The sequence below is a fragment of the Cryptotermes secundus genome, unplaced genomic scaffold (genome assembly GCF_002891405.2).
Source record: "Cryptotermes secundus unplaced genomic scaffold, Csec_1.0 scaffold707, whole genome shotgun sequence".
In the NCBI taxonomy this organism is placed as follows: domain Eukaryota; kingdom Metazoa; phylum Arthropoda; class Insecta; order Blattodea; family Kalotermitidae; genus Cryptotermes; species Cryptotermes secundus.
Genome location: NW_019739968.1, coordinates 33,035 through 58,413, shown reverse-complemented (window position 1 = coordinate 58,413; position 25,379 = coordinate 33,035). Strand labels below are relative to the sequence as shown.

The 25,379-nt window shown below is 41.5% G+C and overlaps 1 protein-coding gene across 1 annotated transcript; it reads right to left on the bottom strand.

The window, feature by feature from the left end:
* Window positions 1-24,060, bottom strand: LOC111872209. The gene is made up of 8 exons (XM_023865863.2): window positions 23,988-24,060; window positions 16,343-16,633; window positions 14,685-15,001; window positions 11,713-11,857; window positions 8,227-8,340; window positions 4,715-4,819; window positions 3,029-3,074; window positions 1-803 (listed from the first exon to the last, which is right to left on the bottom strand). Exons 1-8 carry the CDS (start codon window positions 24,021-24,023, stop codon window positions 598-600), a joined length of 1,260 nt encoding a protein of 419 aa, XP_023721631.1. The 5' UTR covers window positions 24,024-24,060; the 3' UTR covers window positions 1-597.
* Window positions 24,061-25,379: the final 1,319 nt, after the last annotated feature.

The window sequence follows — 25,379 nt, the reverse complement described above, 5'->3', positions numbered from 1 at the left end:
CATTGCAGTGCAACATTTAAAAAAATGAGTCCTAACAGATCCTGGACACACAGTGTAGGCTCCATTTGTTCTCTGACAATGAAAGAAAGGATATATATATAGTGTAGAATGGGGCACTCTACAGAACAATATTCCTGAGAAACAAAATAGGTACTACTGTATCAACATTTTTTTTTTATTTTGCTGTTGACGCTACATGTTTCAGCCATTATATTGGGCCATCATCAGGCATACAGTGATTCTAGACCTAGTTCTTGAATTGCATGTAATGTTGATACTATAGTGTCCATTTTGTTTTTCAGGAATATTGTTGTGTAGACTTCCCCCATTATACACATTATATATCCTATATTTGACACACAACAGGATGCATACTATTAAGGCTGAAAGAAAGATATGCTCAGAAGGTTTACTTCATCAGAACCAGAAACCTACAGGTATTTTACTTCAGTGTGAAGACTTGCTCCTCTAGAGTCAAAGCACTTCATTACTGACGATTTTACATTAATAAGTCTGTCCAGGCACTGAATTCTTCTTGGGGTGATGGTCAAATTTTTGGTGTGATTGTCTGTCCGCTGTGATCCTGCATCAGCAGTTTCATTGAGACCATTGTCCAGGTATCTGCGTCACGGCCTTCCACAAACCGTTTGGTCCCCACTCGCCAGGGGCGTTGAAATACATCTGATGTATTGTGCGACCCTGCAACATGTCTGCCTGATGAGGTGAAGCCTTGTACTGGCGAGAGTCGAACCCAGACCGGGAGCATCTCTCTGATGTAGTGAGACGTCTCAGGCTTGAACCACCTGTAAACAAAGGAACACGCTTTGCTGTGCTTACACGGATGAAGACTTTTAGCATATTCATTCTCGGAATTGAGTCTCCACCCTTCGAGACACGGTGGGATTCCTTAGACAAGGTGCCATTGCTCGCAAGGTATCTGTCTTCTTAATCCTACACAGAAATTCATGCTAGCTAGAAGCGGTATTTGAACCTGTCAACCCGATCACTGCCTTATGATGTCAACAGCCTAGAGCCCATTGTCAATGGATTCTGTTATTTGCTGCAAATATTATGGCGAAGGTGATCAAGGGCTATATGGCTGTATGGAACATGGTTTTTCTTGCAGAGTCGATACGGAACTTAGCAAGAATTTTACTGCTTTTATGGAAGCAGAAAATTATGACCTTGTTTACGAAGGTTCACCACTGAACCTTTAGCTAAACAAATTGAATCTAGCCTAAAATTTCAGATCATATATTCTGTAAGAGAAATTTTATTACCTTCTTCCTCCACAGGAACATTCAAGTCTGCTTAAATCCAAAGTATCTTCGTTCTGCTAAGCATGAAGATTGCTTTGTTTGCAGAGTTCATCTCTGAGTTTATTATAACTTAGTAGTTTAATGCATAGTGGAACCTGTCTACATTGGTTCCACACAAATATGTCCAGCTTAAGATGGTCAACTTAGAGAGTTTAGTGTTAAAATTTTGCCCCTTATATGTTGCCGTAACTATGAATCCTAACTCTTCGTTCAACAGTCGCGAAGTTTGCTGCATGGCATTTCTGAAAATATTCTGAACGATTTTCTTTTTTATTGCTAGTGGGGTGGGACTAAGTCCCTCGTACTGCGGCAACTTCTGGCATATTGTACCAGCCCCAGATGATAGGTGAGGGTGATTGTGGAGCAATTTGTGGAATGAAGATTCGCAAGGGAACCCGAAGTACTCGGAGAAAATCTGCTCCAGCGCCACTTTGTCCACCTCAAATCCTACTTGACCAGACCCGGCATTGAACCCGGGCCGCCGCGATGGGAAGCCAGCGACTAACTGCTTGAGCTATGGCGCGGCCTTTCTGAACAATACTAATTAAATCTTTGTCGGTTTTATATAATTTGCTTTTCCTTTCCCTGCTCCAGTTCTCCCCCCCCAAACCTTCGCAATCCATCAGATTCTTAGGGGGTTTATTCACTGTCTGACATCTCTGTCTACCTAGTTCACAGCTTCCTCTCTATGCTCAATATTTAACTCGTAAACTTTGTTTTTAATCCATTTGACGATACTACTAATAGATATACGCACGTCTCTGATCACAAGGCAATGTGCATAGGTTCTTCAAGAAAGCATGATGTGATATGACCACACACAAAAGTGTATGACTGGCCTTCGCCTCAATAACACAAAAATTCTTTCCTCTAATCGAAAATCTGAATGAAGATCCACAGATGAAGCGAGGTTTATACTTCTTGAAAATTAAAAATATTATTGCTTAGTCATTTAGACGACATACCTGGCTTCGAGAATTCTATTATTTGTGAAACCCAAAGAATGAGTATAAGGGGGGGGTTCAGCATATAAGTAAGAGACAGATGGATGAAACATTTTCAATTGTACAGAGTGATATCAAAATAAATGTTTCTTTTCTGTGTGGGCAACGAGAGTTTAAAAAATATGGTGAACCAGAGCAAGAAATGCAACAAGGTGAACATGTACGAGATATACAGATGGACAATTTAAAATAAAAGATTTTTTTTCATGTTATATTTTAGCGTCCTGTTGTACTGAGTTTTTTTCAGATACAAATTAGAAATATTCTGATGTTTCTGTAAATATTAAGCCAACCATTACAGATGACTGAATCGCAGAGATGGCCAAATACACATGTTTCACTGTAAAAAGAAATGGAGACATCTAAAATTCTGCCTAGTCCTACTTGTACAATTTCCTCAGCAGGAAGTAAAAATTGAATAATTCCGACTAAGAATGTGTCGTACTTAAGGAGGAGGGGTGAAGGTCTCTGTGCCCCCAACAACCACGACAGAAATATGGGGGGAGCAATGTGGTGCTCCACGCATACATATGCAAAGGCTGAAGCGTCTTTATTTGTGTGATAAGGGGCTGAGTGGTTTCCAGACCAGTTCTAAACAGAATTGAGGAAGAAAAGGATTTCCAACCTCAATCTGATACTGACCATTCAGCTTCATTTACCAAACATGATTTCCTATATCATGTAGATTTTTTGATAAGAACTTACCAAATGGTGGTGGTGCAGGGCACCTCTCCATGGAGTAATCACCCATCTGTAACAAAGATTTTATTTTAGAATGTTCATGAATTTGACAAAACACGACACCTACAATCTGTTAATGTCTTGTATATATAAATATAGGAAGAAAAGTTTTCTTGTTATCTATGGAGTGATTAGTAGTGAGTCGAGATTATGGGCTTGTGAAACTATATATGACGTTAGTGTTGTGAAAAGTTTATTTTTGCATGAGACCTAATTTTCCAGTTTCCTGTTCGTATCTTTGTCCTGAAAATAACTGAACTTATGTTTTAACAAGAGACAAGAAGCTAAGTTACGTCTGCGTCAAATCACCACAGTTCTCAGAACTGGAGAAGTGCAGGTGGTGCTTCGCGCATTATTAAATTGGGCAGTAAATGAAAATGAGGTTGAAGATTTGTTCCCAAAACAAAGATCAATATGGGAAATCCAACGATCCGCTGGAAGGTGTCTGCTCAGCTCTGCATGGGTTTGTTTATTATTATTATTATTATTATTGTAACGTGTTTACGTTACCGAAGACCGTTGTAGAGATGGTTAATTGGTTTATTTAACAATCTACAAATAACGGCTACAATTACTTATCTCACAGTTGCGGGGTTTCACACTTTATAACCCTATGCGCAAATCAGTTCAGTCTGCCTTCAGTAGGCTACACGTTTACAGTCGGGGAGCTAGGTATCACTGTATCACACACACTCCCAATTACACAATTACACACACGTCCGGTTCTTCTTTCCGCGACGGCTGCTATACTCCACTATAGTCTGCTGACTGGAGAACTGTTGGTAACGCACTCGCTCGTCGACTACTTAACTCAGCGATGTCCACACTATAACTTGGAAATGTCTTCGGCGGTAGCCACACTGGAACTCTATGTCAGGCGGCTGCTACAGTAGAACTCGATGTCAGGCGGCTGCTACAGTAGAACTTGATGTCAGGCGGCTGCTACAGTAGAACTTGATGTCAGGCGGCTGCTACAGTAGAACTTGATCGTAACGTACTGTGCAGCTCACTTATATAGCTGCAGTGCTTGCCTGTGGCGTAATGAGTGCCACGTCACAGTAGGAAATTGATTACGGGTACGTTAGCGTTGCGTGTTACGTCACCGCGGAGGGGAGTGGCGGGGCGGGAACTCGCCTATTACCGTTGTAACGCGAACGTTACGTCACCGCCACGTACCGCTGGGGAGGTAGGGGTGATCCATGGCTCAGCACGTCACATTATTATTATTATTATTATTATTATTGTTACAGCCAATGCGCTTCAGCTTCTGATGGTGATCGTATGGAAACTGACGTATTTGGAACCAAAACAGTTTTTCTTTATCATATTTTATAATAATATCTTAATTATTAAAACATTTGTATTGAAGGTGGAGATGTCTGTATATATTTCTTCCCTTCGTATAATGATTGGCGTTATTAGTTATTATTGTGTGAATGATACAAATTCAGTATTTCTGTGTTATTTGTATGTTGCTTGGGCTGTTGAGAAACACATAAATAAAAAATAATTTAATTATGATTATTAAAGTGGCAAATTAAACTGAAATATTCACAGATATATTAATTAAAAGTGATGAATGTGGAACTTGAACTACTTAAACGTCCGTGACGATCGCCCTGACATCTAGTATTTGTTACACTCACATACTTTGTGCCTTATGAGCGACACTCGGAGTCTGCGCAGTCGCTTGTTGACCTCGCTGACCTCCCTGTCCACATCAGTCAAGTCTTTCTTCAGACTGTTTTCGATTTTCTAGAACAGAAATTATCATGTACGTGAAGTTACGGAAATGAAACTATGATGAATTCATGACACATACTGAACAATGGATATCAAAGTCTGTTTCATAGTGCAGTGTTAATCAGCCAGTGGAACGGGTACCACTGTTGGAACCTAATGGACGGCTAAGCGGGATATGGAGGTTTCGAAAATAATAATTTCCATTAATAAGGAAACAAAACGGACTTAATTGTAAAAATACACTTCCTGGCAAAAGAGAATCTATATTTTTATTTTATCATATTGTAGTTTGAGAAACTATTGTGATCGTTAAAAGTTGATCTCAGGTTTTTGAATGAATTACGTTTTCAGCAACTGTAATGCTATCAGGTGATAGAGTGACTATAGACAGGGTTTGGATTGATAATCGGATTCATTGAACTCTTAAACAATTCTTGACTACACTTTACAAATCACTATCACACACAGAGTAGTGTCCTCAGTCATGGTCTTTACTGCGTTGCCTGGTAGCAGCTTCCAACGGCGGACATTCTCCCTCCTCTGGGTTCCTGACAAAAGCTACCAGCTGCAACTCTCAACTGACTGTCCACCTGCAGACTCTCTCTCTCGACTCACTCATAAAGGCAGCTGGTCCTCAATATACAACCTCGGCCCGGACCGCACAGAAATCACCGCTACCAGAAACTCTTCTGTTGCATGCGTGTCATGTGGCGGGCGTCTTTGTTGAGCCATCCCTTAGTAACGGCTGCCTGCTGCCTTCAGATTTCTGGCTTTCAGCAGATATGTCACAATACGAATAGTGGTTTTTGAAATGCTACCTCTTTGTCTGCCTGTATTTCTCTATGCCAGCACGTGTGTATATTTGTGCTCATCTAACACCTGAGCAGTTCGAAGGAGTTTATTCATATTCGGTATTTAAGAGTTTAATCATATTTCAATGGTCATTAAGTGTGAACGTTGAAGTTAAAAAAATAATGGGCCTTTACAGAGGTCTCAAAAGGCAAAATTTTGATATTCTCGAAAGCAGATCGAACAACGTTGATCAAATTTCTGTAATTTATGGAGATCATATCTCTAATAGAGATACATGGTGTGTCCAGGATCCATTAGGACTCATTTTCTTTTAATTTTGCACTGAAATGCCATCTGTTGGTGAGTTGTGGCATTAAGATTCTTGAAGTTTCAGCTGTGGCTGTCTATAATTTCAAAGTGCAAGTATCGCTGCATCATGTGTTCTGATCTCTGATGTAACAGCACTGTTCTGACGCTCGTCGGAAAATGGCGATTAAACAGAGAGCCAACATCAAATTTTGTTTGAAGTTAGAGAAAACAGCCGAAGAAGCATACAAAATGATGAAAAGTGTGTACGGTAGTGATTGCTTGAGTCACTCGGACATTTTTCTATGGTATGCTATATTTCGTGACGACATGGAGGACATTGCAGATGCTCCAGGTGCATTAAAGCCGAGAACAAGTCGCACTGAAGAAAATGTGAAAAAAGTGACTGAAATCCTTGCATCAGACAGATGTGTTTCTGCAAGACTCATCGAGGAGCTTTTGGGAATACCAGGAAGCACTGTGCATCAAATTTTTACCAAGGATTTGGGCAAATGGAAGGTCTGTGCGTGGTTTGTACCGCACGCGCTGTCAGGCGATGAAAAACATGCCAGAGTGGAACACTGCAAAAACATGTTACGATCGGCCCAAAGTGACACAAAACTTACGAAATCGATTGTTCCTGGTAACGAGACATGGTGTTTTCAATATGAGCCTCTCACAAAGCGGCTGAGTGCATGTGGCTGAGCCCAAAGAAGCCGAAACCAAAGAAAGTGCGCATGCAAAAGAGTCGAGTAAAGACACCGCTAAACGTTTTCTTCGATTGCAAAGGAATCATTCACAAGGTATTTCTGCCAGAAGATCAAACAGTGAATTCTGATTATTATCTCAGAGTCCTCAATCGTTTGTGGCCGAGAATTCTTTGAATTCGACCTGAAAATTGAGAGCAAGGTTCCTAGTCGCTTCTCCACGACAATGCCCCACCCCACAAATCGAAGATCGTGCGAGATGTTTTGGTTACAAAATGGATCACAGTCCTTGATTATCCTCCGTATTCGCCAGATTTGGCTCCAGCAGATTTCTGGTTGTTCCCAAATGTTAAGTTGGCGATGAAAGGAGACCGTCACGACACCATCCAGGACATCCAAAGGGAATGTACCGCAGTTTTAAATGCGACTCCAGAAAAGAAGCACAGTGACTGTTTTCAAAAACTTTTTAATCGATTCCAGCTATGTATTGATTCAGAAGGAGACTATTTTGAATAAAAAGAGTGAAATTTTTAAAAACAATTCAGCTTGTATTTTTAATGAACACAGACCTAACAACATGGACACACTGTACATAGGTGGTAACTTCAAGCAGAAAACTATATGCCCTCTAACAGACTGAACTGAAAATGGCTTGACCACTCTTAGTTATATTTTAATGAAGTACAGGGACAATTGACACAAATAACGAGGTACTTATCTGTCAAGTGTGAGAAAGTATATGGAGTGATTTTTCATCGACACTTTCTTAGTGGAAATACGAGTTTATCTATATGACTGGTTGGATCTAGACTATAAAATGTTGAGGAATGTATATACGAAATACGTAGCAGGTCCTACTAGTTCAAAACTCATCTGTAAAACCTTGACAGCGGATGTCTCGCACTGTATTAAAAAAGGGGGGAAAAATGTATCTAATTGCAAGGTAGATCAAGTTTGTATTCCAGAGATTCAATCATCAAGTCTCACTCTTGCATCTGCTCTGAAATTTACACATGTCCGTCACTCCTCTCGGAGAAACACTACAATGATCGTCATGTTTTCCCCCTTGATTTCCAGTTACCTTTTTTGTAAAATAACATAGTAATAATTTTGCAGGGGCATGCGGTTCTGTAGTTGGTTGAGGTACTATGCTACAAGCCGGAAGGTCGTGGCCCTGGGGTCGACTCAGCCTCTAAAGGAATAAGCACCAGGAATCTTCCCAGAGGGTAGAGGACGGCCGGCGCGTAAGGCTGATAATCTTACCGCCATCTATGTTCCGATTGTCTAAAGCAAATGTGGGAGCCTCGACATCTCCCAACCCCATGGGCCTTCAAGGCCTGTTACAGGGATAATTTTACATAATAATTCTGCGTGAGAATATGGTAACACAGTGCGCACTGGTTGCAGGAAGCAGTAATATTGCCTGTAGGTGTTATCATCCAACGATAGTCTCTCTATCGTTAGCTATCATCATTTGCGTAAAACATGTTTAATTAGAAGATTAGCTCGAAAATTGTGTTTTTTTAATTTTTGTGTGATTTTCTGAATGGAGCCCCAAGTATGTACAAAATTACACTGTTCGGTTGATACAGCATCTATACAGTATGTACTCACATCTTGCATCCACTTGAAGAGCGCCCGCGCCCTCTCGCGGAAATTTCTGTAACATTGTCCCGCGTAGCTGTAGCGTTCAGGGATCTGCATGTCGGTGAACATGTACACCACAGCCTGCAACATTACGGTCGGCAGCAGTGCTTCGCTACCCTCTTAACGTACCAGAATGAGAACTAAACTGTAAGTGAGGCTACCACTTTGCACTGCCATTCCCTTCGCTGTTTATATCGAAAGAGGAACCAAATAGGATATGTTGGAAATTTGTAATCAAGTTTGTAACAGTATTTATCTACAGCTTCCATTGAATTCGCGTTTCATTCTCTTAACCCTTTAAAGTAGTGTTTCTTTTATTGATAGTGGTGTGGGACTAAAGCCCTTATATGGGCCGCGCTATAGCTCAAGCAGTTAGTAGCTGGCTTCCCACCATGGCGGCCCGGGTTCGATACCAAGTCTGGTTAAGTGGGATTTGCGGTTGACAAAGTGGAGCTGGGTCAGGTTTTCTCTGAGTACTTCGGTTTCCCCTGCCAATCTTCATTCCACCAATTGCTCCACAATCACCCTCACCTATCATCTGGGGCCGGTACAATAGGCCAGAAGTGGCGCGGCCCTACAAGAGACTTAGTCCCACCCCACTAGCAATAAAAAAAAGTCCCTTGTACTGCGGCCACTTTGCTTCTTATTATTTATTTTACATTACGTGTTTCGGCCTAGGAGCCGGGGTGGCATAGTCGGTATAGCGACTAGCTACAGGATGGATGACTGAGAGGTTGGAGTTCCAGTCCCGGTAGGGTCAAGAACTTTTTTTTTTTCCAAATCGTCCCGACCGGCTTAGGGGTCCACCCAACGTATCCAATGGGTACTGGGGGGTAAAGCGGCCGGGGCGTGAAGCTGACCACTCACCTCCAGCTAGTGCCGAGGTCAAGAAAATGTGGGTCTGCACATCCACACTCCCATATGCCTTCATGACATAATGCTTAATTCGTTGAGCACAGGGCAACTTTACCTTACATGTTTCAGCCTAAATGGCCATCATCAGGTGTATACGAGAACTGCTGTTCTGTTGTATTTTGCATTTTACAAGTAACGTAGAGCATTGCTTATAAATGTAAAATACAACAGCACAGACAGCAGTATTCTTAAGCGTAGTATAAACCTGATGATGGCCATTCAGGCCGAAACATGTAATGTTAAATAAATAATAAGAGACAAAGGTCCTCGAAGTGTGAATTCAATATGTGGACGGAGCTGCACAGAGACGGTGAAGTGAGAATCCTAAAAGTTTACTATTTTTTTCTCTCCTCTTGTTCCCACTTTGGAGCATACAGCTGATTTTCAGTTTCATGATCATTTTACAGACAGTAGGACTCCTTGGATGGGTGATCAGCTTGTCGCAAGACCGCTGCCTAAACACAGGACAACACAAACACTGAACAAACACAAACACTAAATATCCGTGCCTTGTGTGGAATTCAAAATCACGATCCCGGCTTCCGAGCGAGCGAAAACAGTTCATGCATTAGACCGCTCGGCTACAAAAGTTTACTATATACACTACGTAATTTAAAGATAGAAATATATGTATCTGCAAATACACGCCGTGTATTTTTGTGCTTCATTATGATTCTCTGAATAAACAGCGACTATTCGTCTAAAGAATATTAATTATGTGAAGGGACCAGTTAAAAACTAAGACTACTTCTGCTCTGGCCAGATGTGTCATGTATATAAGAAATCGCCAAGTACGAGTATATTGGTGGGAGAAAATGTGTAGATCCTCCTCTGCAGCAAAAATGGTGAGACGCTGTGGTGTGGTTTTAAGTGATTCGTTAAACATGATTACTTTTTTCAAAAGTTTTTTAAATGGAACTAAACGCTTCTTGCACTGAGACCCTTCAATTTATCTTTATATTAAAGATGTAATGTGTTTCGTTGAGTGTAAAAACTTATTTTGAAATATTATTTAGAAGAACTTTATGTCCCTCGTCAGAAGGTAACCCCTTGATGACCAAATCGTAATGGTGAAGAATGTTAGGTTTCATAATCTGGTTATAAACTCAAAGAAGAGCTGGACAACAAGATTTACTCACAGACTGAGTAATTGTCAGCCATAAAGTAAAATGGATTTTGGCTCATGTTCGGATAGGTTTATAGCTCAAGATGCTATGAAGGGTGCATTGCCTTTTATCACTTCTCAGATTTTATTGGTAATGTTATTTTATCTTCTTTGTACTCTACTGGAGTAGTCAGTATAGCAACTGGCTACGGGCTGGATGACCAGGGGGGGTCGGAGTTCGAGTCCCGGTAGGGTCAAGAATTTTCTCTTCTCCAAAACGTCCACACCAGATCTGGGGTCCACCCAACCTCCTACCAAATGGGTACCGGGGGCCGGGGCATGAAGCTGACCATTCACCTCCAGCTAGTGCCGAGGTCAAGGAAATGTGGATCTATATATCTACTCCCCCATAAGCCCCCATGGCGTAGTGCGTAATTCATTGAGCACAGGGGAAATTTTACCTTTTTCTACTCTGCTAATAAATTTACTGTGCTTATGCTGTTATAAAATTCTGCTTAATTAAGTGGCGCAAGTCCGTATTGATCTTTAATACTGAGTTTTATTTATAAGTAATATTCTGATATGTATAATAAAAAAATCTCTGTGCAATTGGTGTGAATGTGTAAGGAGCTATGCCATTTTAAACATTTGTTGAGCGAGTAAAACACTATTCTTAAATTTGTCATGACTTAAACTGTGAGTCAAGTTAGAGACCTACGACTCTATTTAAGTACTTTGGAACTAATTTATTTAATCAAAATTGCTAGTACGCAGAATTATTGGGTTTTTGGACTTTTTCCATCATCCGGTCCAAAAATCAAGTAATTCTGTGTGTTATACACCATCGTCAGGACTCTTTAGAATGTAAAATTGTTACTAGCCTAGAATACTTACTTAATCCTTTCCTCTACTTCCCTCTAGAGATCTTGCCCTCCCCTGTGATAGGTACCAATTTCTCTGTATTCTTTGCCCATCTCAGTCTCCTCACTTTCAGCTCTACTAAATCCTTCTCTGCGTTTTGCATCTATCTTTATCTAGACTTCTACTTTCTGTCTTGCTTCAGAAAACCTTGCTTCACCTTTCTTGCTCCAGTTTGACTATAGGTTCCAACCATTCAAATCTTTTTCTTTTAATTATCTGCTGCCAGATCAGTGGCTTTATTTAATTCTCTGAGTTCTTGGTTAGTTCTTCTTTACCTACTTTTACTCATTATCACTGTCTGATTCTCACCATTCAATTCCCACGCAATCTATTTCTAATTTATGCTACATTCATATACACGTACAATTCTCTCTTTGTATGAAGCACTCTGTTCCCTTTTCACGAGAGTTTGTGACTTGCCTCTTTTTGTGCCTGTCTTGGCAAACCATTGTTTTCAGTGGAACTTTTTTCCACCCACACACGGAAGCCAGCCAGCCTTATACTAAGCCTACCTGTAGCAGCGCACTCATCTCCCTTGTCGTGCAGTAGGGGAACTGAACACCGGGAAGTATAGCCTGTGCAGTCTGGATGTTCAGTGCTGCTTCCTGAATTGTATTCCTCGCTTCAGTGGATAGGTGAAACCTGGTCTCTGGTGTCCTGAAAAGTCACACATTCGTGTACACTGCATTTGTTTGCTGTGCTGCAAAACCTGATATGAAACATATCCAGGCGTACTACATGTACATACACACACACACACGTGCTTAATCAATTGTTTCATTTTCAGATATGGAATTATAGCTATCACATGGGAACTGTATTGTAACAGATTTCATCAACGCATTGCCGGGCAACAGCTCTGTAAACATGGTCCAACACGCAACAATAAATGAGGCTGTGTTTTCTATGTCGTCCGTGCCGAGCAGCAGCGAAATAACGGGGTTATGCAACCTGCTTCTAGGCAATGGCTCGGTAAACACATTTCCGCGAATCTGACTGTGCTATGAAATCGGTGACGTCATCCATGGGGTGCATGCAGAGTACTTATCTCGAAGGCAATCGGCACTAGGAGTCAATCAGTTCTTGGCAGGAGATAGGCATGGGAAGTTCGTAGTTGAAGAAGAATTGGAAGTCGGCCTGTGAAGACTTAACATGTGATTAGAAGATTTTATTTATGTGTAATATTTGGAGTGTGTAATTCAGTGAGACTATTATATGTAGTTCTTGTGTTAAAAATCCATGAAGACTATTGCAGTTAGATGGAAGAGATTAACGTTGACTTCTCTGTAGTGTGAAAATCAGTAATAGTGTAATAATTACAGTATTTGTAGTTACGGCCTGTAAGTATCCAGTGAATCCAATTACCAATCTGAACCCTGTCTTTAGTCACTGATACATGTGACAGCATAATCTTGTTGCAAATTAAAGGTACCTCTTCTTAAGGGGAAATTTAAAATCGAGTCTAAATCAGCAAAAGAGGTAGGAATTGAAGTGAAATGTACTTGTTAGTGGTGCTTTATTTGTAGGTACACTAAATGCACCAGGAAGTCCAATTATGGTTCAAGGCTTTAATCCGCTATGTGAAATGGTAGATTTGCTTTCTTTGTCATTGTTGATCAAATTACCACTTCAAGAAATATCTTTGTATTGAATGGATATTGAGTGTGAATGTGCCACTATAATATTTAGTGCACTTGTTTCCTGACATATGTAAGTCTTCTCAATTTGCTCCCTTTCAACGTTTTATAGTTTTATAACTTTCAAATGAATGCTTTGCATATTGGCTCCGAAAGCTGCCTTAAGTTACCTAATAAAGAAAAGTAGAATATTTTCTATGATTAATTCTTCACTAGGCGATTAACTTCCTTCGATTAATCTAGTAACGGTTTTGTTATTAATTACGTTCTTTAATTGCTGGTGGGGTGGGACTAAGTCCCTTGTACTGCAGCCACTTCTGGCCTATTGTACCAGCCCCAGATGATAGGTGAGGGTGATTGTGGAGCAATTGGTGGAATGAAGATTGGCAGGGGAAACCGAAGTACTCGTAGAAAACCTGCCCCAGCGCCATTTTGTCCACCACAAATCCCACTTAACTAGACCCGGGATCGAACCCGGGCTGCCGCGGTGGGAAGCCAGCGACTAACCGTTTGAGCTATGGCGCGACCTCCATTAATTACTTAAATCCGTGCTGCAGTATTAAGTCTGATTCCCTTTACTTAGCCAAAATAAAGATCTTCATGCTTAAATAACATACAATTCGGGAATTCGTACAGACAGCGGGAGTAAAGCTCCAAGCAATCATAGCCTAGGCCATATATAATATAATGTAATATAACATTTAATCTAGTATAATATATGATATAGTTATATAAATCTGCAGGAATTTATGAAATCCTAAGGTAAATGATTAGACTTACACTCCAACCAGTTTAATCCCTGACATAGAATAGTCCGCCCCCCTCTGTGGTCTAATGGTCAGAGTGTGTGGCTACAGATCCAGAGGTTCCAGGTTCGATTCCTGGCGCTACCAGATTTTCTGAGAAGTATTGGGTCTGGAACGGGGTCCAGTGATCCTCGTGAGGATAATTGAGCTACTTGAATGGAAAATTAGCGGCTCCCGTCTACAAAACCGAGATTAATGGTCGTGAAAATCCATTGTGCTGACCACGTGACACCCCCTAGCCACAGAAGTTGGCACTAATTTCGCCGACAAGCGACTGTCGCTCGGTTGGTGTAGTTCGCTTTCGGACTTAAAGCCAGGGCGGTTTTTATCATAGAGTTATCGGCCAATTGAAACGTGGCGTTTTATACTAAAAATATAATCACAAATCAGTTTGCTATACATTAAATGTCAGCAAGCCTATTATTAATAATTTATGTTTAAGATATGCTAAAAGTGTAAGCTATCTTTCAACAATATTTCGGGCTACTTTACTTGGATTTTAGGTGCCCAGGGCTGTGGCTATGAAGAATTCTGAAAGGTAAAAAGTAAAGTAAAGCTATCCCTATAACAGGCTGTGAAGGCCCATAGGATTGTGAGACGTTGAGGGTCCCACATCTAGACAATCGGCTCAAAGATGGCGGTAAGGTTGTTAGTCCTGCGCGCCGTCCGCGCTTTACTCCCCAGGAAAATTATTTAATTAATTCCTGGTACTCATTTCTGTTAGAGGCTGAGTCATAGTGCGGCTGGAAAGATTTGGTCAACTGAAAAAATCCAATGACCTCATCGGGACTTGAACCCGCGACCTTCCGGCTTGTAGCATAGCCCCGTAACCAACTACGCTACCGCGTGCCCCTTATGAAGAATTCTACCTTCTGGAATGCAAGGCTATGTAGTCGGGCGAAAGTCACCTACTACATGGCCTTGTATCCCAGCTTTTCTAACTGCCTGTTGATCGTTTTCGTCCTATAATCACATCTTTATTTATCTTATGTTTTATTTTATTAACATATAATCCGTCTCCACCACCATGAGGCCACTCACTGGGAACTGAGCTCCTTCCAGCAGGTCACGGCTCTTTCCAGCAGTTCCGTGGCGGCCTGTACCAACATGGATGCCTCTTGCCACTCCAGCACGCCGCCTGCCATCGTATCACGGTAGCTACGAACTTTGTCCAGCTCCAGTTCTATGTGCTTCTCCTCTTCGCTGCCGTAGGATTCCCCGAAAAGACCTTCCAGCAGCGAGTCCTCCTCCTGATACAGCCCCTGCAGGTAGGACACCTTGGATTTCAAAACCTTCACCTCCTCCGTCGCCTCTTCCCAACGTCTCCGCAACACAGCCACTTCGTTGCGCGCAAGCACCTGCGATATAGGAGACCATTGCAGCATCAATCACTGCTGGACAAGATATAGACGGCCCATGATTTTCTTTGCGATCTCTTTCAGTCTACTCTAGATATCTGCGTTTATGTGAAGCAGAAATCTACCTTCAGATTTCTCAAAATTTCCTCAACTTATACAAAGAAGTACATGTTGCAATATGGTATGAGGTGATTGGCTGAAGCCGTAACTAATTTGGAAGGTACCCGTTTCAAATCTCGGCAGTGACACCGACTATACTGACAGAACGGCCGCACCGTAGCTCAAGCGCTTATTCGCTGGTTTTTCACCGCGGCGGCCCGAGTTCGATCCCGGGTCTGGTCAAGTGGGATTTGTGGTGGACAAAGTGGCGCTGAGGCAGGTTTCCTCCGAGTATTTTGGTTCCCCTGCCAATCTTCATTCCACCAATTGCTCCACAATCACCCTCACCTATCATCTGGGCCTGGTACAATAGTCCAGAAGTGGCTGCAGTACAATGGACTTAGTCTCACCCCACTAGTAATAAAAAAATACTGACAAAACTTTCAGTGGTTTTCCTCGGTCCATCCAGGCAAATACCGGGAGATAATTACCTTACAATATACCACCACAGTTTCCATCACCACCCCTTCCAATTCTTTTCACTATCATCCGGTCCCTGCATGCTATATTTGGAGTTGCCGACAGCACCGTTAAACAAACTGCGAACACATCATTGTGTATGACACTAAGCAAAGCAATGAATGCAGTGTATTCTTTACTGGTGCTACAACCCTACGTGATTCTTGACCTCCTCTGTGTCCTACCTCCACATGTTCTGTGGAGGAATAAGTCTTTCCGAGGCTGTGATCGTTCGCCCCACGCTCAAAACCCCAACGTGGACGGCCAGAGAGGACACTTCCACTGTCCCTCCGCCCCTTGACTTATCGAGGTTGGATGCGCTCCCGCCACCATAACTATCCGTGTCATTGGAGCGCGCACATCTCCTCTCCACGATATGGCAGCAGTCGTTGAGAAGGGATTTTATACATAGACGCCCTAATTATAATGCACTTGAACTGGCAGATCACAAATTTCCTCATACCAACAGACTAACACATTTTTATCTGGGTCTAGAGCCACTATTGCAACTGTTACTGTGAAGTTCATTTCAGAATCAGTTTCTGTGCTGGTCAATGTTGATTTGTAAGGTTCTGGAGACGCTGGTTGAACGTCTCTTGAACCATAGATAAATTGTTATATTCCTGTCAGCACAACATTCTTTCCAGCAGGGACCATTTGCAGAAATCCATTTCGTGCCCACAGAACTTGTTAAGACGGCAGGAGACTGAAGCTTATTCCTACCTGTCTGTTGATGGTGGATATGAACTCCTCGTGTTCGGTCGCCCTCTCTTCGTTTCTGTGAATGCCCAGTTCCAGAATCACCCGCCACAAACTTTCGTCACTTCCGCCGTCCCCTGATTGGCTCCATGCCGCCACGCGCTCTTCCGCTGCCTGCAGCTCCGTGTTCAGGGCTTCTAACCGCGCGGTTGCAAAGCTCAGGGCCGGAGCAGGGGCTGGAACTTGCTGCTCCTCCCGCCAGATGGCTCGATCTACTTCCATATATGCTTCCAATACCTCGGGGCTCGCATTGACCTACGAACGAACATAAGGTTTAAAGGGCAGAATTATGCGTCTTTTTTTTTTCATTCGTGTGATAAGGTCAGTTTCATTTCCTTGTTACATAAGCCGCAAACAGTCCCACTGAACCTCCACCTGATGACAGACGAGGAAGTAGAGCATTGGTGGAGTGGAGATTGGCAGGGGAAAACCGAAATATCGGAGGGAAGCCTCCACCAGTGCCACTTTTCTGCCATAAATCCCACACGGATTGCCCTGGGATTGAATTCGGGCTTTCGCTGAGAAAAGCGGCTGATTAACCGCCTGAATTGTTCAGAGATTATGCGTAATATCGGATTTCTTTCATGTGATCGGATAATTCTGCCGCCCACAGAACAGTTCCTGATTGATGTTGGATTTCTCGAAGCGTTTGGTAACAGCCAGAAGTCAAATGGGAACTAAGTCACGTGCACAAGACAAAGGAGCACCTCAATTCCCGTTTTAGTTTTAGTAAAATTCATAGCAGAACTTTAGTTTCTAAAACATAACAGCTTTTCAAGACACTGGGAAAGACAGTCGATAGAAATTTTGACTTGCAGTCGGAAGAGGGAAAGACAGTTTGCAGCAATATTGCAAACTTCTGTGTAAAATAAACGTAACAGCAAAGACCGGAGGTCAACTCACATGTCATTTTCATATAGGGTGTTTTATACGCTTCTATTTTTAACGTGTCTCTTTAAGGGGGTAATTTAAGCCCTACATTCGTAATGATATTTTTTTTAATTGAAGTAAACTGGGAAGAATGTTAGGTTAGGTTTTCTATGTCTGTGCCAGCATTCATAGCTGTAGAGTTTGCCACGAAACAAGAGCAAAAGACTGCGTTTTTTATTCATACCTCATTCCTATAAAATATGACAAATATAATATAAAGATAGGTAATAAGCCCTTTATGTATGTGACAAATCTAAAATATTTTAGGAATGACACTTGAGAAAATTACGTTCACGAAGGAATTGAGAGCAGATTAAATTTTTTGATTGTCAGCTACCAGAAAGTTCCGATTCTTACAAATGTCCATCTATTATTAAAAGTATAAAACTGAAATGCTATGTTTTCATGTCTATGTGGGTCCGAAAATTGGATTTTCATACTAGGGGGAAGAACTTGTATTTAGTGTGTTTTAGAATCAGCTTCTGAGGTGACAGTTTGTATAAAGAGGGACTTCATAATTTGTGCCCTTCAGTAAATATTAATGGATCCTAGGGTTCCCAGATACCCCGTTTACCCCGGATTCTTCCGTGTTTTCGCCCAAATTTTGTTCCTCCCTTTATAGTTTACCCGGAGTGGATAATTCTCCGTTTTTTTATTTAAGTCCATTACGAATTATATTTCATGGGTTAAATATTATCATAAAATTTCTGTAATCCTTGGAAAATGACATTGTTATAGTTTCTTTCGTTATGTTGCATTTCGTGGATTTTGGCAACACTTCAGGTTCTAAACCAAAGCAGAGGTTGTTGGTGATAGTGTATTTTTAATCCGTTCAATCTTCGCTAGAAAACCAGTGTCAAGTTAACAAAAATGTTTGAGGGCGAAGAAGATCCATCAGACTCCTCCATGGAAGAAGTTGAAATTCCAGGCCAAACATAATCAAATAAATCCTAAGAAATGGGAAGATGTTCAGAGAAATACAATTAACAGAATCTGATCGACCAGCCGTTGAAAGTTATAAATATGTAGTATTTAATATTTGTGTGTTCTACAGATGTGTGCTAGGTAATATTTTGTGCATTCTATAAATATGTAATAGGGCTACGTAATATTTGTTTTGTTCTATAAATGTGTTGTAGGCCTGTGTAATACAGATGTGTAGTAGCATTTTGTAAGTTATGTAGTATGTTGATTATGCAAATTTATAGCCTATTAGTTGTGAAAAATATCGTTATAAACAAGCAACGAGACATCGCTCCTTTTTTTATTTTACAAAATCTGGCAACCCTAATGGAACCTTCAAATTGAAGAGAATGAAACGAGCGATCCATGTAGCCTGAATGAGAAAAATAAGAAGTACACCATATTTGTAGTCCACGTACACACAATATTATTATTTGGAGATTCGTTTTTAATATTATTCTTCAATTAACGCCTAGGTCTTGTAACCGTCCTTTCCTTACGTTGGTTGCTGGTTGCAGCTGCTCCTCTAGCCGTTCCCTCTCACCTGTTGGTACTCCAAGATTACAGGTTGCTGCTGCGTCCTTCTTATCCAGTTCTGCTTCCCTTTTTGTTGTTGTTGTTGTTGTTGTTGTTGTTGTTGTTGTTGTTGCGCTTGTTGTGGATAATTGTTTGCGGGATATGGGTTACATGAATGCTGGGGGCCAGTAATCTTGCTGTAAAGGCTTACTTTTCAGGAAAAAGGGGGGATGAACCGGAAACTACAGGTGATGGGTACCGCATTCGCACTAGAGCGATAAGATTCTATCTCAGGGTGCATACGGGCTTCGCGTTAGCGGGAAAGATACGAGTGTTTATAGCTAGGCACTACCACACACACTGTTTAATTAGCAGTTCTTGATATACATGTAACATCACTTGTCCTTAATCCCTTGAAATCGCTCAAACGTTGGCGACCGGATCTCTGGCTAGTTATTTAGCGACTGCTTCTTTTAGCACAACACATAGGAGTAATTACACTTTCGCTTAAACTTTTAAGACAAAGTAAGATTCACATTAAATATTGCAGAGTTATTCGGGGATTGTTCCCGTAACACACTTAAACATAATTCTGTTTTAACTTCGACTTTGTAAACCCAACTGCCAGTGACACTAATTTTTCGGCTGTACACCTGGAGAGTTGTTCAGAGACTCCTTTAGCAGACTGACTCTTCTTTGAAGCAAGAAATCTTCACGGCTTCAGCTCCGCCTCCAAGTTACTACCCTAATTTCGGCTGATTGGAACAATTCGAATTTAGGGAGTTAACCATAATTCTCACTGCTCCAGTCACCTAGCTTTAATTTGGGACTTCGGACCTTAAACTCCTAACGTCGTTTCTGACAGCAGCTTGAAAAATTATACCAGTAGCGTGGGTTGCTAGCCTTCCCACTTTTGACTTACGGGATTCAAAACCTGTCAAGTGTAACTTTACCAAAGGATCCCGCCGGTCAACTCTCGAACTGGATTTCCAGGAAAACTCTGCGGGGTGCTTCCTGCCAGGTCTTTGTAGCAGTGAAGCTGGCCCTATTCTTGAAACCAAGAATCGGTCTAAGTCACCCTTGAATGTTCCTGACTACATCCTATGCTTAATTACTATAAAAGAAATATTGATTACAAATAAAGCTGGTCGTGTCAGTGGTAGGGCTACATTCTCCCAAGTTGTCACTCCCTTCCAGGTTCTCTGGCTAGTCTAACCAGTGTAGCGTAGTGTAGTGTAATATGGTGTAATGCAGTGCCGTACATTGTATTGTAGTTTAGCAGTGAATTAGTGTAGTAGATATCGTGTAGTATACTGTAGTGAAGTATAGTGTAGTGTAGTGTAGTATAGTAGAGTATAGTATAGTATAGTGTAGTGTAGTGTAGTATAGTGTAGCGTCCAGTGATGATAATAAACAATAAGATTCCATAAAATATACGGAATATTTTGAATAGCTAAGTGACAATAATTTTCACAAGGAAAAAGGGGAATTAGGTAATTAATTAGTATTTGTAGTTTTGGAAGCTGATATCTCATAAGACGATGTACCATCCTTCACAGCTTCCTTCGTGGCTACTGCAGGACGTTGCCCCATCTGTCCAAGGATCCGCGCGTTACAGCGAGCAGAATATCGAAACACCACCCATGAAATAAGTACTGTATTTCAGATATAGAAATATGTTGCCGATACAGCATAACATTTAAAGAGTTACGCTTATTCAGGTATAAAATTAAGCCTACTTTTCCTTTATTACCAATATGTAGATAAATGTACAAAATAATAAACAATTATTAAAGTAAACTCGAAACATTTTAACCGATATGCTAATGTAATGTAGATATTTTTAAGCTTTCTTTGCATAAAGAACATAAACTTAACATGTAAAGGGATAGCTGTGTATGTGTCTCTCTTCTTCCGAACCATACACTATTTTTGTGGGTTCCTTAACGACACGAACGTTAATTTCGGTTTTATAGACCGGAGCCGCTATTTCCTTGAAATAGCTTCTTAACTATCCTCAACGAGGCTAAGTGGACCTCGTTCCAGACCCACCACTCCTCAGAAAATCTAGTTGCTCCTGGAATCGAGCCCGGACCTCTGGATCTGTAGCCAGAAACTCTGACCACTAAACCACAGAGGCTGTCGGACTGTGTCAAGGTTTGTTTTTATTCGTTGTTGACACAGTAGTGTTTATTTTATTTCTTTTTTGATTATTTGTTATGCGACTGTCCCGAATTATAACTTTTCGTAAATGAAACACAACAGAATGCGTACCATAAAGGTTTTGGTAAACATGATACGACTGTGAATGCCCGGAACCCCTCGAAAATATACATGCATAAATTTATATGCATATTATAAATGTTTTGTCTTATCTGTTATAATGTGTTCTGGGTTTGACAACAGGGTTGCGATTCTAAAAATGGAAAAGTCTGGAGCGGTCCTAGAACTCACATAACGCTCTCTTCAATGCATGCAGCGGGTTATTTCGCCGGAAATAAAGCAGTTGGAACGTGAAGATTTACTTCCACGTCACCTATACGCCTTCATCACAGATATTTAGATTGAGGCAACTCTATCGTAACGAGTTACGCTGCGCCGAACCTCAAAGGAAGGAGCTTTTTCTCATGTTAATTTTATTTGCAATTTTGGGTTTATTAATTTATCGCCCCGGGGTTTAGACGGGCGTGTTGGGGGATTATTGATTTAGTGAAGTGTTAACGACTTCCCTTAGTTGGGGATGCTGCGTGTAATGCGCCCCTGGGGTTAATATCTCCCGACGTTTCTTTATACTCTCTCACTCGAACTGAGTTCAAAAACTTGGTGTATTTTGCGCTTCGCACCAGTAACATTCTCTATATCAGGGTTAACCAGTTATGTGTCGCGGGCACCATGGTGCCCTTGGAAATTTCTTAGATGTCCTTGAGTGTCTCATAACTAAGTAACTAACTTCAAGGAGTTGAGCCCTTTGTGAGAAGCCACCAGTAGTACAGTACCCAAGAACTTCGCAGCATTTTATGGAGCTCTAAAGTTCATTACCGTGTTCACAGAGCTCTCCACTGATCCCTATCCTGAGCCAGATCGATCCAGTCCATAAAACCCCATCTCATATCTCTAAGCTCAATTTTAATATTGTCCACCCACCTACACCTTGGTCATCCCAGTGGTCTCTTTCCTTCTGGCTTTCTCACCAGTATCTTATATGCATTCCTCGTCTCCCCCATTCGTTCTACATGCTCTGCCGAGTATCTGATAATATTCATAATTATTTCTTTATTGTTTTCTAGTGATGGCAAATCACCTAGTGATTTTTGTTTTATTAACGGAATCCCTGCACAGGAGCGAGGATCTATCCATGCTTATATTGGTTCAGGTGGCTTACTGAGGTCGGATTTAAATAATTCTTGAGAAAGATTAATTTGTATGTCTGTGTGAAATACAATGTACAGAATCAGTGTTTTTAAAAATGTTTGGATTTGAGGACATAGGATGCAGATAAGTTGGAAATCAATATATTTCAAAAGTTCGTTTTGGGGGGGTTGTAACGCTGTGTAGTTCGGAGAGAGGAGAATATCGCCTCCATTTTGAGAACCAAAGAGTAAACAAAGCGAGATACCAACAGAAGCAAGAAGCAAGCGGCAAGCTAAATTCTGCTTCTATTTTTTTTCTTTTATGTTATCTGAGGACTGTGTGTGTTACTATGTGAGCTGAGTTTAGCAAATTTTCTTTTCTCTTTATTTTTTTTTTCAAAATGTGTTTTCACTTCCCGAACGAAATGTAATTATTACACTACCTTATTTCCGTCAACTGTGGACCTTTGACGATAGGAAATATAAAAGTATGTCTTGAAAAGTCTTCGTTTCTATGCATTGTGTGTTATGGTGTCGTGAGAAGTTTTCACACCCCTGTAGTTTTATGTCTGCAGCCTTGAACTCTTCCAACTTCCACAGCATGCCTAAAGGGTACCCTCTCTTCAATAACAATGTAATAATGTCCATCCCCCTTGTCACATAACGGCCCCAGATATGAGGTTAAAAACAAAGTTAAAGCTATCCCTGTAACAGGTCGTGGAGGCCCACAGATTTGTAAGACTTCGACGTTTCCACATTTCCTAGACAATCGGCTCACAGATGGCGGTGATGTCAGCCTTACGCGCCTGCCAACCTTTACCCGCAGGATGATAAGATTCCTGGTACTCATTTCTGTTAGAGGCTGAGTCCACCCTGGGGCCATAGTGCGGCTGGAAGGATTAGGTAAATCGAAAAATCCAGCAACCTCATTGGAAATCGAACCCGCGACCTTCCGGCCTCAACCAATTACACTACCGCGTGCCCCCCACATATGGAATTTAGCTGCGAATATATTGAATAAGCAGCCGAGGGCAGTGGAAAAGAGATTGTCCTACAGCTTGGGGGTTGGGCATGGGGCTACAGCTTCTCACCGTAAAGATGCAGTTTGTTGCAAAACGTTACACAGGGCCTCAGATATGGTGGGCTCATGCAAACGCGGTAATGAACCTTCGGATTCCATAAAATGTTAGGAAATTCCTGAGTAGCCGAATGTCTGGTGGCTTCTCAAGGTGAATTTGCTGAATGGAGTCACTGAGTTTCGAGTGTCATCTGAACATCAGAATCAGTTGCGTAATCACCGTTCTTGCCCTGACTCTGGTGCGACTTTGCTACTCTTTATTGTTTCATGATATTGGTGTTTTGTACACAGATATTAGATAGAGAATTAAAAGGATCCTAAATATTTCAATCGGTAAAGCGAAGAGCTACGCGTTTGGCAGACCTACGCCCAATTCACGTCAAGGGAAAGATATTTTGTCTACTCCACAGCGACCAGACCGTTTCGGGGGCATATCCAGCCTCCTATGTAATGGGTGCCGGGGAATTTTCCTGAGAGCAAATCGACTAGGGCATGAAGCCGACCACTCATCTAGTGCCGAGGTAACGAATCGTGGAGTTACACCTTCACTCCTTCATATGTCTTCACGGTGGGGTGCTTAATTAATTAAGCGAAATTTTATGTTTACTTTTAAGGGATCGAAACGCCTGACTTTGGGTTGACACACAACTTTTCTGGTTGCTGCTGGAACCTATGCTATTTATGCTGTGATATTGTAAACTGAGGTTTCTGCTAAGCAAGCTAAGGTTAAATCAATTTGGTTTCCTTAAATTGTTCAGTTTTGTATACTCACATTTTGTTTGTAGCTGCTGCTGGAACCGCAGCCCATGTCACGCGACACGCGCCATGTAGCCAATCATATGAACACACTACGAGATTCAGCTGTCATCACGGACCAACTGAATCACAATGCCAACAGCAAACATGACTTAGAAATCCAACCCTTGCCAAGAAAATATATTAAATACAGATCAGGAGACAGTTAATCCTACTAGTACTACTACTACTAGTACTACTACTACTAGTACTACTACTACTACTACACAACCACTACTACTGCTACTACTACACCACGATCACCACTAATGATTGGCAACTGATAAATAAAAATAGGAGATAATGACTTCCTCCGTAGATTGGGCTCAACTAAGGAGACCTTTATCTGTGTACAGAGATATAGCCCAGTCTCCAAAACGTTGTTTCTAATTGAAATTAGGACGCTGGATAATGTTAGAAAAGTCAGTAAGTGCAAAAACAATACACACTTGCAGGATAAATATGTGGAGAAAAGGTAAAGCTATCACTGTAAGAGGCCGTGGAGACCCACAGGGTTGTGAGACGTCGAGGCTCTCACATTTTCTAGACGTTCAGCTCGTTGATGGTGTTGAGATTATCAGCCTTACGCCCAGGCCGCCGTTTACCCCCCCAGGACGATTCCTAGTACTCATTTCTGTTAGAGGCTGAGTCGACTCCAGGGCAATAGCGAGGCTTGAAGTGGTAGATCAATTGAAAAATCCGGTAACTTCATCGGGAATAGAACGATCTTCCGTCTTGCAGGATAGAACCTTAACTAACTAGGCTGCGTGTCCCAAGATATATATATAGGATATTCTACTCCGTAATAGATGGAGAACAAACATGATTTTACAATAACACTGAATGTAACAAAATAAATGACTACTGATTAATGAACCAAATTAACAGAAGAGAGGTGAAATATTTTACTAAACCGACCGAGCGACCGCCGCTTGTCGGCGAAGTTAATGCCAACTTTAGCGGATAGAGGTGTCACGTGGGAAGCGTAACGAATCCACACGGCCGCTAATTTCGGTTTTCTAGACCGGAGCCGCTATTTCCTTGAATAGCTCCTCAATTATCCTCACGAGAGTGAGCGGACCCCTTTCCAGACCCACTACTTCTCAGAAAATCTGGTAGTGCCGGGAATCGAACCCGGACCTCTGGACCTGTAGCCAGGAACTCTGACCACTAGACCACAGAGGCGGTCAGTATAGTTCGCTTGCGGACTAAAACTGCGGAGTTTTTTTTTTGAGGTGAAATATTTTATCTTCTCTGCAGCACACAGACGGGCTTTGTAGTCCATCCAGACTCTAGCGTGTATTTGTAAGTTCTTTCCCGGGTATAAAGAGACAATACTTGATAATGCTTACAAAATTTTATTGCCAGG

What these genes read in the sequence shown, in the direction of transcription:
- LOC111872209 (XM_023865863.2), bottom strand. Translation starts at nt 24,023, where the DNA reads ATGGGCTGCGGTTCCAGCAGCAGCTACAAACAAAAT. An exon ending in TGGAAGGAGCTCAGTTCCCA is followed by an intron (nt 11,858 to 14,684) that starts GTGAGTGGCCTC and finishes GTGACTTTTCAG; the next exon opens with GACACCAGAGACCAGGTTTC. An exon ending in TGTCGCTCATAAGGCACAAA is followed by an intron (nt 3,075 to 4,714) that starts GTATGTGAGTGT and finishes TCTTTGTTACAG; the next exon opens with ATGGGTGATTACTCCATGGA.